General features: G+C 35.4%; 1 protein-coding gene across 2 annotated transcripts; it reads right to left on the reverse strand.

Annotated features, from left to right (window-relative positions):
* Positions 1 to 447: 447 nt before the first annotated feature.
* Positions 448 to 14,701, reverse strand: LOC123889000 (phospholipid--sterol O-acyltransferase). Of its 2 annotated transcripts, XM_045938172.1 has the most exons (16): positions 14,295 to 14,701; positions 13,852 to 13,987; positions 13,611 to 13,755; positions 11,834 to 12,003; positions 11,661 to 11,737; positions 11,126 to 11,339; positions 10,860 to 11,034; positions 10,208 to 10,307; positions 9,162 to 9,256; positions 5,952 to 6,003; positions 5,796 to 5,867; positions 4,963 to 5,131; positions 3,449 to 3,553; positions 3,292 to 3,376; positions 2,515 to 2,604; positions 448 to 1,201 (listed from the first exon to the last, which is right to left on the reverse strand). In XM_045938172.1, exons 1-15 carry the CDS (start codon positions 14,544 to 14,546, stop codon positions 2,523 to 2,525), a joined length of 1,929 nt encoding a protein of 642 aa, XP_045794128.1. In that variant the 5' UTR covers positions 14,547 to 14,701; the 3' UTR covers positions 448 to 1,201; positions 2,515 to 2,522. The 2 variants fall into 2 exon arrangements, with proteins under 2 accessions (XP_045794128.1, XP_045794129.1); XM_045938173.1 differs by lacking the exons at positions 448 to 1,201; positions 2,515 to 2,604; positions 3,292 to 3,376 and having other exon boundaries at positions 3,473 to 3,543.
* Between the last annotated feature and the right edge of the window lie 429 nt (positions 14,702 to 15,130).

Here is a 15,130-nt window from a genome sequence, read left to right on the forward strand (position 1 = left end):
TAAGATAGTGTTGAAGAAAAAAATCTAGTGTTGAAAGCCTATGATTGGACTTTGTGGTTCATTTGATCTAAGGGTGAAAAAACAACTTCACCATGGTGGGAAATTTGTTCACTTCCCCATGCTAAATGCCACCTGAAAAACATGTCATGACTAGCCACATCAGATACCACCCAGGCCTCAGTTAAGTGTCCACTATAGTCACATTTTTAGAGATACATTTCATTCCCATGTTGAAGGGAAACAAAAAAGATATGGTAGACCATAAGCCCAAAAGTCAGCAGATATGAAAAAAGAATCTTAAACACAAAACACAAAACATGTATATCATAACACTGCAAAATTGTTTTTCCTTTCTCTGGGAAGGGACTTACGGCATCAAAGAAAACGATTCAAGACATGATTATCGGTTTTCGAATTATACATCTAACATCTTTGACAGGGCATAAGTTCCTGCATATGTCTGTGTTAAAAATCTAAATTATGAAGAAAGATAGTAAACAATGGCAAATAACATATAGGTAAAAAACTCCTACGAAAAACAGATAGCAAAGATTTTCTCAGCTTCACTATTATCTTCTATATTCTCTATGTACCCTCGTTTCCAATATTAACTTTTTCTAACAATGGATTATACATATACTATTTCTTGTATGTTTCCTAAATCAAGAACATCGTCAACCAATTGACAAATAATGATGATGTACACATCCACCAAAATCTGGCTTGTTATTTTCTCGAGATGGCAAAGTGGGAGCTGGTTACTCAAGTAACTAGCAGTAAATAGTTGCACCTACCTTAATAGTAGTATAAATCATAGTATTTCAAGTTTCAACAAATAGAAGGTAAAATAACCTGAATTTTGTTCTGTCAAGTATATGATGACGAATACCAGATGCCTCCAGTAATATATCAGTGGGAGATGCCTCATGCATGCGGCCAGGAACAGTAGAATACTACATTGACTAAGTTCTGCCCTGAGATATAATGTACAACTTGTGAAGTGGATAAAGAAGGAGCTATGAAGTTGGGACAAAGTTCCAAACAAGCAAGCAAAGAATTTGCCAGAAAACAGTGGCGTAGCAAGTCTAGGTGCAGAAGAATGACCAAATTCCAAAAATCAGTTATTCAGAGGATGAATTCTGATATTCAAGTGTAGCGTGTCAACCAGGAGAACAACATGATCCCACCAGCATCTGAGATTCTGACAAAGAAAAACAGAAATCTTGTCATAACAGTAAAACCAGAGATAAAAAGGCACCACTAGTCTATATATAAATTGATATTACAATTATAATACATGACTGTGCGACAGTAGCCATGAAATGTTCGAGAGGAAAAGAAAGCATGATTATTGTCATTCTTGAGAGCAATGTATATTACTCCCTCCGTGACACTTTATAAGCAAAAATGCACTTTCTAGGTTAATTGTATATTTAATGTATCGGATCCATAATATAGACCAAATACATTAAATATCCAATGAACCTAAAAAATGCATTCTTGCTTATAAAGTGTCACGGAGGGAGTATATTACCATTTACTGAAATACTCTCCTTCATAATGTGAAGCCATAAAGAAAATTTCATTTTATCGTTACCGGTCTTATTATTATTATTTAGTAGGAAACTTATTGCATATACCCATATACCATATATAGAGTTGTAAACTTTGACCAACTACATTTTTTATCTCTGTTTTTTTGCCTTGCACTCAGCAGTTTAATGTGCATTCTGTCTTAGATTCTGAGTTTGTGGTCAAATAAATTTTCTAACTTCAAATTGAGCAAGTTTACTTCAGGTGTGTAAAATGTATGAAGTGAGAACAAGAAGAGATAAAGTATCTGAATAAAGGAATTGAATTAGGAAACTGAATTTATCTGAATGAACAACTAAACCATACTGGGTAGAGTGCTTTTTTGCTATCGAATATATTATGCTAATACAAGCTGTGAATTATTAACAGAAAAATAACACACTCTTAAACTTCCAGCTTTCTAGCCAGCTCAGCATATATCTTAAATCTAAATGTAAAAGCTAAACATGCATTTATGCACGTCAAATCTATGATTCAAGCATATTGGTAACGACAGCAATTAAGATTAGTCAAGAGAATGGCCTAGAAGGAGGGAACCGTCGCCAAAGACCAAATAATTGAAGCAATTAAGGCCATGGACTGAGCAAATCTAATAGTCACGAGTCACGACAACAGAGCAATTCACAAATGTCATACTTTTAAGGCTAACCTGTTCAAAATTCTATTTAAAATCATATACCAGTGCATAGGGCAGCCAATTGTACGAGGCTCACAACAGGTGGAGTCTGGAGGGTAAATATATACAGTCTTTCCCCCGCAAGCGGGGGGGAATGTTTCTAAGATTAGAACCTGTGACCTTCAAATCACAACGCATCAAACATACTGTTGTACCAAGGCTTGCCCTCGGTATAGCAGTGTATGTTCAAGCCAAAAAGAAAAAGAGACAAACAAAACATGCTTACAGAACATGAAATAAAGTACCTTCTTATTTACAAATAATGCAACAACAGTTCAGCTGCAGTATATCTCAACCTGCAGCTTTGTCCCAAGTGAACATCACCAAAAACATACCTGCATTATGATACATTTGACATATTAAAATAGTTAAATGGAAAAACATGTAAGCCAGGATAAGATAGGTTACAGTGAATTTCAACTTAGGAAGTCTTGTAGTTGTACCCATACCCGCTCTTACATCTTTATATTGGACTTAACTCAACCTTACAAAACCCGGCTTATAAGGTGAGGATTGCCCTCACTTCCAAACATATTTCTAGACCATCTTTCATCCAATGTGGGACTCTTAACACCCTCACATTTAAGAAATAGCTGTATACTTGGACAGTTGGACTCAAATACGCAGAGGTAGCAAACTCTAATGTCTATACTCATTTACCATTGCTTTTTTTGCTGCTGACCCACCGGAATTTGGGTCTTTAACCCCCAATAGACACTCCAAGGTATCCCCACGACTTAGGTTCTTCGAACCCACTATGAAACTAATCCTCAAGTCGGCTGAGGGACGTTTACATTTGTTTTAGTTAAATTAAAAAGATTTCCTCTTTTAATGTGAATCTATTGACAAGCTTTTTTATCTCTATAAAATGAAATATTTATAAAAAAAAAAAAAGAATAACAAATTTTGGAGTCATGGACTTCTGGTTAATTCAGCTAATTCAACCATTACCCATTTTGTGCCTGGAATTATAATCCTGCTGAAAAATAACTTAGGCCTTAAATGAAGAGAAAGAAAATAACCTATATTCACAATAATCTGGCCATGCACAGCGAGCTTTCCCATAATCCCAATAGCAGTCCTCGTCTCTTAAAGGTCCACGCTTAGCTGTAATGGCATAATAATTGGCGATTATCAGCTAAATTGTAGAAACTTGTTTATAAATATAGTATGAAATACCTTTTGTCACAAATTCTGATTTTGCGTCAGGATGTATATCACGCCACATCTCAAGCCATAATTCCCTCATTAGCACCGATGATCTAACAATGTTCCTGTGATTTGCTAAAAGAATATAGTGTCAATTTACTTGTATGTAAATTTTATAGTATATGATACTTGGACGTTCTGACATATCATAATTCCTGCTCATCCATAAAAAATAATAGCAATACAAATTTATAGTTTATTAAGACACCGATAGTTAGTGACACATAGAATAAACTTTTCTTGGGTTAGTGCATAACATCTAACTAAAATCTCATCAGTTTAATATTTAGCTTAAATTACACTTTGGGTTCTTAAATTATTTTTAAGATTCACTTTGGTCCCTTAAATTTTTTTCGTTCCATTTTGGTCCCTTAAGTTATAAATGTTAGACACTTTGGTCCTTTCTGTCAGTTTTCTGTTTGAATCCGTCAAATGTTTCCTATGATTCCTTCTTCTTGTCGAGTCAGATGCCTATTCACCAAAACGCAATGCCATGTAGGAAACACTTGACTGACTAAAATAGAAAAAGTGACAAAAAAAGATCAAAGTGTGATAGAACACCAAGATCTAGTGTGTTAGCTGGCCCAATTATCGGGCCCACTTTACAAGAGCACTCTTTCTAGAATTAATTAGAATGGGGGAGAAGAAGAGCTATTGCCATTTTATGGAAGTTAGTGGCATTTTATGGGAGTTAGTGGGGAAGATATCAGTTATAAAAGAGAGAAGAAAGGGGTGAGTGAGAGCATTCAGAAAGTTGATAAGAGTGTTTAAGAAAGATATCTCTCTGGTCTAGGAGCACCAGTGCTCTGGTAGGAGTTCTCTGCAACTCTGGTTTAGTCTATGCATTTCTTTCCTATCTTTCATCATTGTAGAGCTTGGCTCATCACATTTCCATAAATAATATAGTTTCCTTTATTGAAATTCTGGAGTTCTATCAGAGTGTCTAACGTTTGTAACTAGAGAGACTAAAATGGAACAAAAAAAAGGGTCCAAGGTACCTGATGTTTGTGACTTAAGGGGTGATTTGAGGGACCAAAATGAAACGAAATAAAACTTAAAGGACCAAATAATAACTTAAGGAACCAAATGTGTAATTTAGCCTAAATTTTAAAAACTCGTCTTCTCTACCCTCCAAATCTCCCCAATATTGGAGGAGGGTCCAAAATTGAGTGAGGAGGAAATTTGCTCCACTTTCCTCTCCTCAACAAATTGAACCAAACAAGCAATTTCAAAATTATTTCTTCCTTCTTCTCCTCTCTTTTTCCCCCCAACCAAACACCATGTTTTCCTTTGCTATTGAATGAGTTATTTAAGCAGTCGTAAATTTTTTGAGCATTGACTTCTAGATATGTCAAAAATTGACAAGATGTGTATACATTCAATTAACATTATCTATGTAGCCATCATATCTAGTTAGCCTTATTTTAGTCATAAATTAAATCATTAGTTAGTCCAAGACAACTAGGGACAAGTCATGCATGCACCTTTATCAAGCTCCCAAACTGCTGTCCTCATTCCTGGAAGGCTTTCGGAATCTTCATAATATGTTATGTACTTAACCCTAGGAAGTCTAGTCATGTTTGGAACAATATCTTCTTCATAGTGATGTTCCACATTCAAATCAATCTGTACATCTGAGCCATCGTGCTCTGGCTGAAAAGTTAAAATAAAGATAATATTTCAAAATTGGCATACAGCTAATAGTATGAATGCAAATAAAACCAACTTAAGACAAGAAAAAATATAAAGGCATGATAAGAAATATCAAACTTGAAAAGATAAGATTTATTTGTATTAAAATCAAAATTTATCTTAAATTTGACAGTTTCCCCTTTGAGATGTTTGTTGAAGGAAATTGTTACATAAGATACTTAATAAAATGACTGAGTGTACACATAACAATTTCAATGACCTTTTACACATATGACATATCATAATGAAGAACTAACATGGTTTTGCCTCATGGTACTAGAGCCTAGAGCAGTGCCACACACATTGAAAAAATAAAAAATAAAGTCGGTTTTAAGGAAGAAAAGTAACAACACCACCACATTAATCCACAATAGACATAATGAATTGTAAAACACTTCTTATGGGCTTAGAACTGACGTTCACACACCCATCTATCTCAGACTAAGACAGATCAGGACATGCAACATCAATAAAAAAAATTATGCCCTGACCAACTATTCCTTAACACATTTGCAGATCAATTGAACTTAATATCAAATACACTGGGAACAGAAGAGGTGAAAATAATTTTTTTTTTTTAAAAAGAAAGAAAAAAGAAAACATTGGCACATCTGGAGAAGAATACCTGAGGAGCTCTTGTGATGTTCACCTTTGGTCCCAGCCAATTTTTGCACCAGGAAAGGGAATTGTATGGAACCTGCAAAGGGTTGATTTTATTCTAATCCAATTGGGGTGATCGATATATCATAAAAAAAAGTAAAGGAAAATAATTTAAATTTACCGTCTCATCACCACTTATAGCTCCAGGGTTCCCTTCAACCAGATTCCCTGACCTGACAGTTAAGACTAGTTTAAGTAGAATATCCAGAAAATGTCAAATAAAAACTGTAATAGTAGAACCACTTCCCAACTATACATAATACTTCTTAATAAAAAGTTCGGAATAATTTTGCAAAATTAACGCCAGATGTTTTAACCAACAATTACCCTACCCGCAAACCCAACAAAAAAGGATGGTGACTGATAGAAAAGAATTGGCTATGATGAAATGGCACGGCAATGACCTAGGTGATTGTAGTCAATATCTTGAGAAGAAAAATATGACTTATTGTCAGATTTTATATTGGGCCTAACTCATCCTCACAAAACCGGCTTGTAAGGTGAGGGTTGCCTAAGCTATATAAACGCTACACAGGCCATATCTCTTAGCAATGTGGGACTAAATCCACCCCTTCACACCCAACACAATGAAGGTGTTGGAGGCTGCAATGAAGGCAACCCAAATGCCGCAATTAGGCAGATGGGGGTGGACCGCAATGAAGGCGGAATATCCAACACACCCCCTCACGCTCAGGCCCAATGGGCCTGAAGCGTGGACGATGCGGGAAGCCCAACAATAGATCTAGGATAGGCTCTGATACCATGTCAAATTTTATATTGGGCCTAACTCATCCTCACAAAACCGGCTTGTAAGGTGAGGATTGCCTCTAGTTTATAAACACTTAGTCAGGCCATCTCTCAACCGATGTGGGACTTCTTAACACACCCCCTCGCGTCCAGCGCTATTGGGCTTGGTACGCGGATATAAATGGTAGGTGGCCCGATATCGGGTGGCCCAACGGATCTTGGAGAGGCTCTGATACCATCTTAGAAATGGGTATTGCTGAGAGAAAAAACAGGCATTTGTTAGATCAAACACGTGCTATATTATTCCAAAATAAGGTTCCCAAGAAGTATTGGGGAGAGGCGGTTTTAACCGCATCGTATCTCATAAATCGTTTACCTTCTAGTGTCCTTGCCTCTAAAACTCCTATGGAGGTTCTATCCTCATTTTATCCTGATGTGTCCACCTCTTGTAATCTCATTCCTAGAATATTTGGGTGTAAGTCGTTCGTCCATATCCATAGTGATGGTAGAGGGAAACTTGATCCTAGAGCCTTAAAGTGTGTCTTTATAGGGTATTCTTCCACCCAAAAGGGTTACAAATGTTATCATCCACCGTCTCATAAATTCTTTGTCTCCCGAGATGTCACCTTCCATGAACATGAAAGTTACTTCATTCAAACTCATCTTCAGGGGGAGAGCACAAGTAAGGAAGATGAGTCTCTTATACTCCCTGACCTTAATTTCGGGCCAGAAGTTGAGGCTGAAACTAGAGGTGACAATGTTGAGACTGAAATTGATCTTGAAAATATTGAAACTAAAGTTGACAATGTTGAGACTGAAATTGATTCTGAGAAAGATGAAAATGTTGGTGTTGATGTGAGATATGGGAAGAGTTTAGTATACACAAGAAAAGAGACCATACTTTATTTGTTAAACACTCTAAGTCAGGGGGAGTCACAGTGTTATTGGTGTATGTGGACGACATTATCGTAACAGGCGATAATGAAGAGGAGCAGCAAATGTTAAGTCAACACTTAGCCAAGGAATTTGAGATTAAGACCTTGGGAAAATTGAAGTATTTTTTGGGAATAGAAGTGGCTCACTCTAAGAAAGGAATTTTCATATCCCAACAAAAATACATTACCGACCTTTTGCAAGAGACTGGCAAGACAGCATGCAAGCCTGCATGTACACCAATTGATCCAAATATAAAGTTGGGGAATGCAGAAGAAGATGTTGCGGTTAATAAGGAAAGGTATCAAAGATTGGTCGGCAAACTAATATATTTATCACATACTAGACCTGATGTTGCTTTTGCTGTAAGCTTGGTCAGCCAATTCATGCATCAACCAAAGGAGATTCATCTACAAGCTGCACTCCGAATTGTTCAATATTTGAAAGGAACTCCAGGTAGAGGAATTTTGTTCGAACGAAATGGAAGTGTGGGACTTGAAGCATATACTGATGCTGACTATGCAGGGTCAATTGTGGATAGGAGATCAACTACAGGATATTGCACTTTTTTAGGTGGAAATCTTGTGACTTGGAAGAGTAAAAAACAAAGTGTGGTATCCAGATCTAGTGCTGAAGCAGAGTTCAGGGCAATGGCACAAGGTATATGTGAATTACTATGGCTGAAAAGCATCTTGGAAGACTTGAGGATAAAGAGTGATGAACCAATGAAACTCTATTGTGATAATAAATCTGCTATTAGCATAGCTCATAATCCAGTGCAACATGATAGGACCAAACATATTGAAGTTGACCGACACTTCATCAAAGAAAAATTAGATAGTGGTCTAATTTGCACTCCATATGTCTCTTCCCAAGGCAACCTTGCAGATCTTCTAACTAAGGGGCTGAACGGCAATAACTTTGAAAGAATTGTTTCCAAGTTGGGAATGATAAATATTCATTCACCAGCTTGAGGGGGAGTGTTGTAAATAAATAGTAAATATTCTATTATTAGGAGTAATCTTCTATTAGTAATTTGTATTTGGCCCATGAGCCCATTAGGTTAGAATAGCCTATATAAACACATTAGTGATTGTAAATTATTCATAACTTGAAATATAATAATATATTCAATTTTCACACTTATTAATGAGGTGACAAACAAGACATCATATTATGCAAGACAACAGTAAATAAAGAGCTAGCAGTGTCAAAATATTATGCACACGAGTTCAACTATCAAGATAAATGTGTAGAGTTTTGTGTTAAGTTGTTATACTTTAACGTACTGTTTAAGGGTCGAAGTATATCCTGTATTAAAAATTTTGCTTATCAAATTAAATAAAATGATCGTCTCTTAAAGTTTATATGATGCTCTATGAATCCATCATACACCTTCCCCTTTCCCTTGAAAGGTAAATAAAAGGCCAAAAACATAGATATAAAACTAGAATAGAGTAAAATTGGAAATGCAGAAGAAAAGAGGAGGTGTGCAGAAGAGACAAATATAAAGTGCAGAAGAGACAAATATGTGTAACTTTGTGTAAACAAGCTCCTTCAAGTACAAACTAAAAACGAGATACACAGATAGTAATAGAATTTTCATTCTGTTTACAACTAAAAAATGCCATTACATCTAAATGACAGTTACCTTGAGACTAGAGTTCCTTCATACTCGGAAACGACATCCGTAATGATCCAGTTATCAGGGTACGGCTTGCCGCTAGGGGCAAAGTAGTAACCAACCTATTTTGATAGTTATGAAGAAAAAATTATCATTCACAACAGCACAATATCTCATAACAGACTCCCCAGAGATTGATAAATAAAGAATCACAGTCTACAATAAAATGTTGAAAAAACAGCAAGAAAAAAAGTTAATATAGAAACAGCTGGACGGTTGGCATTATTTGTGAACTCAAATAATTTAGATATGAGAAATGCAAGTTATTAAAGCACCACTAAGTCAGTGTCACGCATATACCACTAGAAAGTATTCAGAATTCAACAATAAGCACAAAGAAGCAAATACCAGAATATAGCACCGATAAAAGGTCTCTCTAGTCTCTAGAATGTAAAGTATTGATAACTGGCTACTGGCTAGTACAGAGAAACAGGCATGAATGTTTTGAAAGCTTCTGTATAATTTAAAAATAATTGAATTTTCCGAGAGGTCAGAATAATCTTTCATTATTCCCACACAATATGAAAGGTTCGTTATTGTACATTTCTACACATAACTAACTATACTGAAGGAAATTAATAAGGTAAAGGCTTGCAAATAAACATGAAGAGGTGTATAAAATGCGCAAATCACAAAATTTACAAGTACAAGTGATGGGACTATACCAAATATTACATACTAAAACCAAATAAAACACATTGTTTATGTATGCAGGTGGCCCATACACATAAGCCCAATATTTGCATCTTCTTTGGAAAAAAAAATAAACAAATTGAAATAGCAACATCAGACATGGTAAACTAAAACAAAACTGACAGAGTTCTAAACTAAAATAAACTACAGAATGGGGTGCAAATGAATAATATAGATACTTTACAACTTTCAACACTTCCAATTCCATGTTTGGGGTTTCAGATTTTGAAAAAATAAATAAATCTATTACCAAACTTAATTTAAATGGAACTCTTTAGTATTTGCGGTTGTGGTTGACACTAGAAATAATGTTAATATACCTTTGTCTTTGAATTAGTGCCATAAATGCAAAAGACATTTCTTATTGGTGGCCGGTCCCAAGGTGTAAGTGGATTAAGAACAGGATCACCAAGATATGATCTGAAATATTAAAGTATTCAAAGACACGCCAGTTCAATATAGAACCACATATAACAACATAAAGTTGCATGGCAGTAAAGAATGTGATAAAAACTAAATAATAAAAAGTAGAAATTTTATAACATGGGAAAAATCGCTCATAATCATAAATTCCTGGTAAATGAAGCCACCCTATTTATTTATAGTTCCTTTTCAAAGATTATAGTTTCAACCATATTAAAACTAATGGGTTAAATATTTGTTTTCTGTTAGGAATTTGGTTGCTTATTTCTCTTTTTCAGAACAATAGTGTACTGAGAACATATGTTTAATCAAATGAATCCTTTTGATGTTTTAGTCTTTAAGCTATTAAGGCTTTGTTTACAAATTCGGAGGGGAGGGTTTTGATAAAAAGGAAGAAACAAGTGGAAGGAATGGAGGAGTTTGGGAGGGGAGGAGTATGGAGGGTTCATTTTTCTTCATAACACAAGAACCTCCTAATTTGGCATTTCATGTAGAATGATCAAAATGTTCTATCAAAATTTAATGAACAATTATTGAGATAACACTCACTTCTCTAACTGGTACAAGAGCCTCTTGCTGTCTGGGTCATAATCTTCAATTGCCTTGAAAAAGGTGCCATCTGCTATTTCACGAGCTGAGAAAGATAATTGAGTAGGTAGTCCACATTCCATTCCAGACAAGTTGGCCTCAGGTATTTCTGAAAATGAGGGATATGCTTCAAATCCTGCGAGCAGAAGATACAAAAGGCAGTTGGGCACCATAAGCAGCATAACAAGATAGCTCACTAGCAAATGCAAAAGTATCATCAATCTCACCTCGGGTTGAGGGAATTTCAATGTTGATTATCTTTGTTGGCCATCCAGATACGTTTGATTTAAACTCCTCCTCTTCACAGTGATATGTATGGGTACCTGCTTGCTTTCCTCCAGAAAAATGCTTGAAATATTTATTACTTGTTCTACAATACTTGGAAAAAGGCATCATCCACAATGACGAAGCAAATGAGTTGAACATCAATCGAGCTGTTCCCTGGTACCTTAAAAAATTTATTATAAGCATGTATTAAGATGGGAATAAAACTGCATATGCAATTTTAAACATGGAATGCATCCAATTCAATCTGTCTATTAACCAATAGCTGTTTGATGTTTATCTAGGAGTTGACCATCGTCTGGATTTGTAGGCTGATAGAATAACAGGGTACCAGTTCAATCATTCCTGACAATAAGGCATGATACAATGCACAAGCAGCACAACTATGAAATCAAGCTACTATATGAATGCATGATATCCAATTAGAAGACAAAAAAACCCAAAACAAAAGAAAAGTTACAAAAATTAGAAGGTAACCTCAGATACTGGAAGACCAAATGTGAATCCAGAAAGTGTTGCTTCAACGGTTTCAGTTGCACCAAGAAGGGGGGCAGCTAAAACAACCAATCAAAGAAGGAAAATCAGCACATTGATATATAATTATCAGAAATACCTTTAAACTGTAACAGATGCATATAAATCAATCATACCAACAGCAAAATAGGCATGAATATGTTGATCCAACCATTCGATATAATGTTTTGGAGCAATTTCTAGCTTCAACCACTCCAAGAAATAACGAAAAACATTATTTCCCAAGGAATGGGCAAAAACTAAAGAGGGGCCACCTCGAAGTTTGAAAGCAGTCTCAAATGTCAATCTGCAAAAATAAACACAAATTGAAAAATGTAAATATCCTCAATGCAATTAACAAACCAATTTCACCTAACTGCCTGATATTTTGAGAAAAACTAACTAACTCGGCTTTGAAAGGTGGATCTATATTCTGGTGTACATATATTATTTGAACACTTTGCCTTTTTACCAAAAAATATTGTAAGACAAGATGATGAACTATTGAATTATGCCTTTCACCTTCAACCCTTCGATCTACTAGCAAAAACCTAAAAAGTGTCTAATCAATTTAACTATTTAAGGCATTTCACCCCCTAGTTGATGATTATCAACAGAACAAATTGAATTTATTGTACCAGACATGTCCCTTTTCATGTCTACCCAGAATGGAAGTGTTGGCTAGGTTCCAGTTCCAGAGTCATGTCCAAGTTGTGTCCTCAACATGTCAGAAAAATTTATAGCCTGTGACTTGAATGGAGTGTAGTATGAGTGTTGGACACTCACAAGAGCATCCCAAATGTCTATGTGTAAATGTGTCACGATGCTTTGTACAGATGGATTGTTATACCATCGCTTTTGGGGGGATCTTATTCCTAGCTTCATTAGGGTGGATTTTTCAGAAATAGACTAAATCTTCCTAGATCCTAGCTATAGGTTTGGGTAACCCTTTGTTTTAACCATGCTCTTGTTTTCTGATTTATTTTCTTAATTTCTAATAATATTTTGAAGCACTGCAATTGATTGTGAGGTTTTGGGAAGTCAACATGATTGAGATTTGTTTTCCTCTTGTAAAGCCTTTGTGACCCATTAGCCTTTATCTAAAAAATATGGATTATTACAATAACCTAACACCGAGGTTGACAAAGATGCATCATGAAGAAATTAAAGTCATTAAGAATACTCTTAGTTTCATAAGATACTACATTCTATTTCTCAAGTGCTGGCTGTATGACTGACTAATTTACTGTGCCAGATTATTAGTGAGTTTTTGTGTGTGTGTGTGTGTGTGTGTGTGTGTGTGTGTGTGTGTGTGTCTGTGAAAAAGGTGATGGGAAGGAAACAACTCCCTTATATGGGAGTTCCAAAACTTATAACGGGAAGGGAATGTGGGGACTGGTGAGAACTATTCCCCTTCAAACACTTGCTCCTGTCCAAATTGAGAGGCTGGTGACTGGATTTAGGTTTTATATTGTCTTAGAAACTAAAAAGTGGAATTAGCCTTTTCCCTGTAAATATGATTATTTAAACAAAGCAAGCATACATAGTTATAGTAAAATTTTATGATTACAACCTTCTGCTTTGTTCCCTCATTAATCATTAAAGAATATGGAGAATTAACTATTTCCAGTTCCATCAGTTATAAATATACTAAAGTGATAGATGATCTTTTTTTTTTGTTTACAATGTTGGCAATGGGGATCAAACCTATGACCTCATGCATACTACCTAAATCCCTCACCATTAGACCAAACCTAGTGGCTTAAGTGATAGATGATCTTGTTAAACACTACAATGCCTATTTCAATTTTTGAATAAAATTTGTAACAAACAATCATTTCATCCAAATAATAGCAGACAATGACAGGCAACAGCAAACTAAGTGAGGCAGATGCAAAGATGTAGTAGACATACTTAAGCTTATGAAAGTAAAGGTCCCGTTCTTCAAGCATAGACGGTGACAGTCTCCAATCATAAGGAACAGCAATTATTGCATTAGCTTCTATGCCAAATTCAATACACCACTTAATCCATTCTTTCCATACAGACGAAAGAGGTCCTACAAATATTCAAAAAAGTATGTCATCAAACAAACACTAGGCCAGATACATGATAGAAACACATTTTACAAATGAAATAGAGATACAAACCGCACCTGTTATATAACCTGGATCGAGTTCAGTAATTCCAGAAAGACCGCTATCAGGACGGGACTTACAATCAGGATGATCTGTCTGGTTGTAAGGGTCCAACAACATGCACTTAAGCCAACAATTCACAGCAGAAAGAAGCTGCAAAACGAATCAATTCTCATATACAATAGTCCTAACTAACTTCGAAACTCGTAAACTCACCATAAGTGCTTATTTCAGACGCATAAAAACTAACAGTGCAAGAAAAACCATGTACAAACAGAGCAAATAAATATGCACAAATTATTTTCAACAGAAAATCTACGTGTTCATCCGCATACAGGCACATATAACAGAATCGATCATTGAAACAAAAATAAAATCATCAATAGCATCTAAGAGCAGTAAGATTCAATCATGATGATACAGAAAATGCAAAACGACGTTGAAAATTATAGCGACGTACTTTTGTAGTATCGAGCCAAACCAAATCGAGAGGATTGAAATCGAGAGGAGAGTAAGGACAATCAAGAATAGACCATGCTCGAAGCTGAGTAGAAGCGAAGCCAGGGATAATAATGCCGGAGAGTTTGGAGTAGTCGAGTTCGGAGGCTTCGCCGGTATCTCCTCCGGCAACGGCGAGAAACGTAAGGAGAACGGAGAAGAAGAGAAACGGTTTGTTCGCCATTGAGAAGAAGGAAAATGTGAGTTTGAGCATTGATTACAGGTTGGGAGAAGTTGTGAATAATTGGAAAATCATAATTGATGATGATGGCTTTTTGTGTTTAGTTTGACCTTTCTTAGTTTTGAACGTTGAATTGTTATGGCTTATGGCTAATTTTTTCTAGTTCTATCTAGTACTAATATAACATGTGTCTAAAAAAATGCTATAGAGTTTTTCACCAAAAAAATAATAATAATTATGCTCTAGAGTTTATGTTAAATAGTCAAATATAGAAATATTATATTAAAATTTGTATATTTAATGTAAATTTTTATGCTTAAATACTTTAACATGTACAGCCTTGTACTAAAAGAAGAAAAAAATGTACTCGTATCGAATGACATATGTGAACATGATCTATATAAAAATAAATAATTGAGTTCGCCAAAATAAATTACTTGAGAGAACTCAAATAGATGATAATTCAATGGATGACAACCTAAATATGTTGAGACATAGTGGCAGATAGAATAAAAATAAATTACACACTTAGCCAATAAAAATGCTCAAATTTTCCTTGTCATATCAAGAAAGTAAGGTTAAGTGAGGTGACGTTGCGGAAAACATGGTTGTGATTG

The sequence above is a fragment of the Trifolium pratense genome, linkage group LG6 (genome assembly GCF_020283565.1).
Source record: "Trifolium pratense cultivar HEN17-A07 linkage group LG6, ARS_RC_1.1, whole genome shotgun sequence".
Taxonomy (NCBI): Eukaryota; Viridiplantae; Streptophyta; class Magnoliopsida; order Fabales; family Fabaceae; genus Trifolium; species Trifolium pratense.

Excerpts from the sequence above, each read along its gene's own strand:
- LOC123889000 (XM_045938172.1), bottom strand. The coding sequence starts at position 14,546 with ATGCTCAAACTCACATTTTCCTTCTTCTCAATGGCGAACAAACCGTTT. Across the intron at positions 11,035-11,125 it reads TGAAATTCCCTCAACCCGAG|GATTTGAAGCATATCCCTCA; the intron begins GTGAGATTGATG and ends TTCTGCTCGCAG. Across the intron at positions 10,308-10,859 it reads CTCTTGTACCAGTTAGAGAA|ATCATATCTTGGTGATCCTG; the intron begins GTGAGTGTTATC and ends TTAATATTTCAG.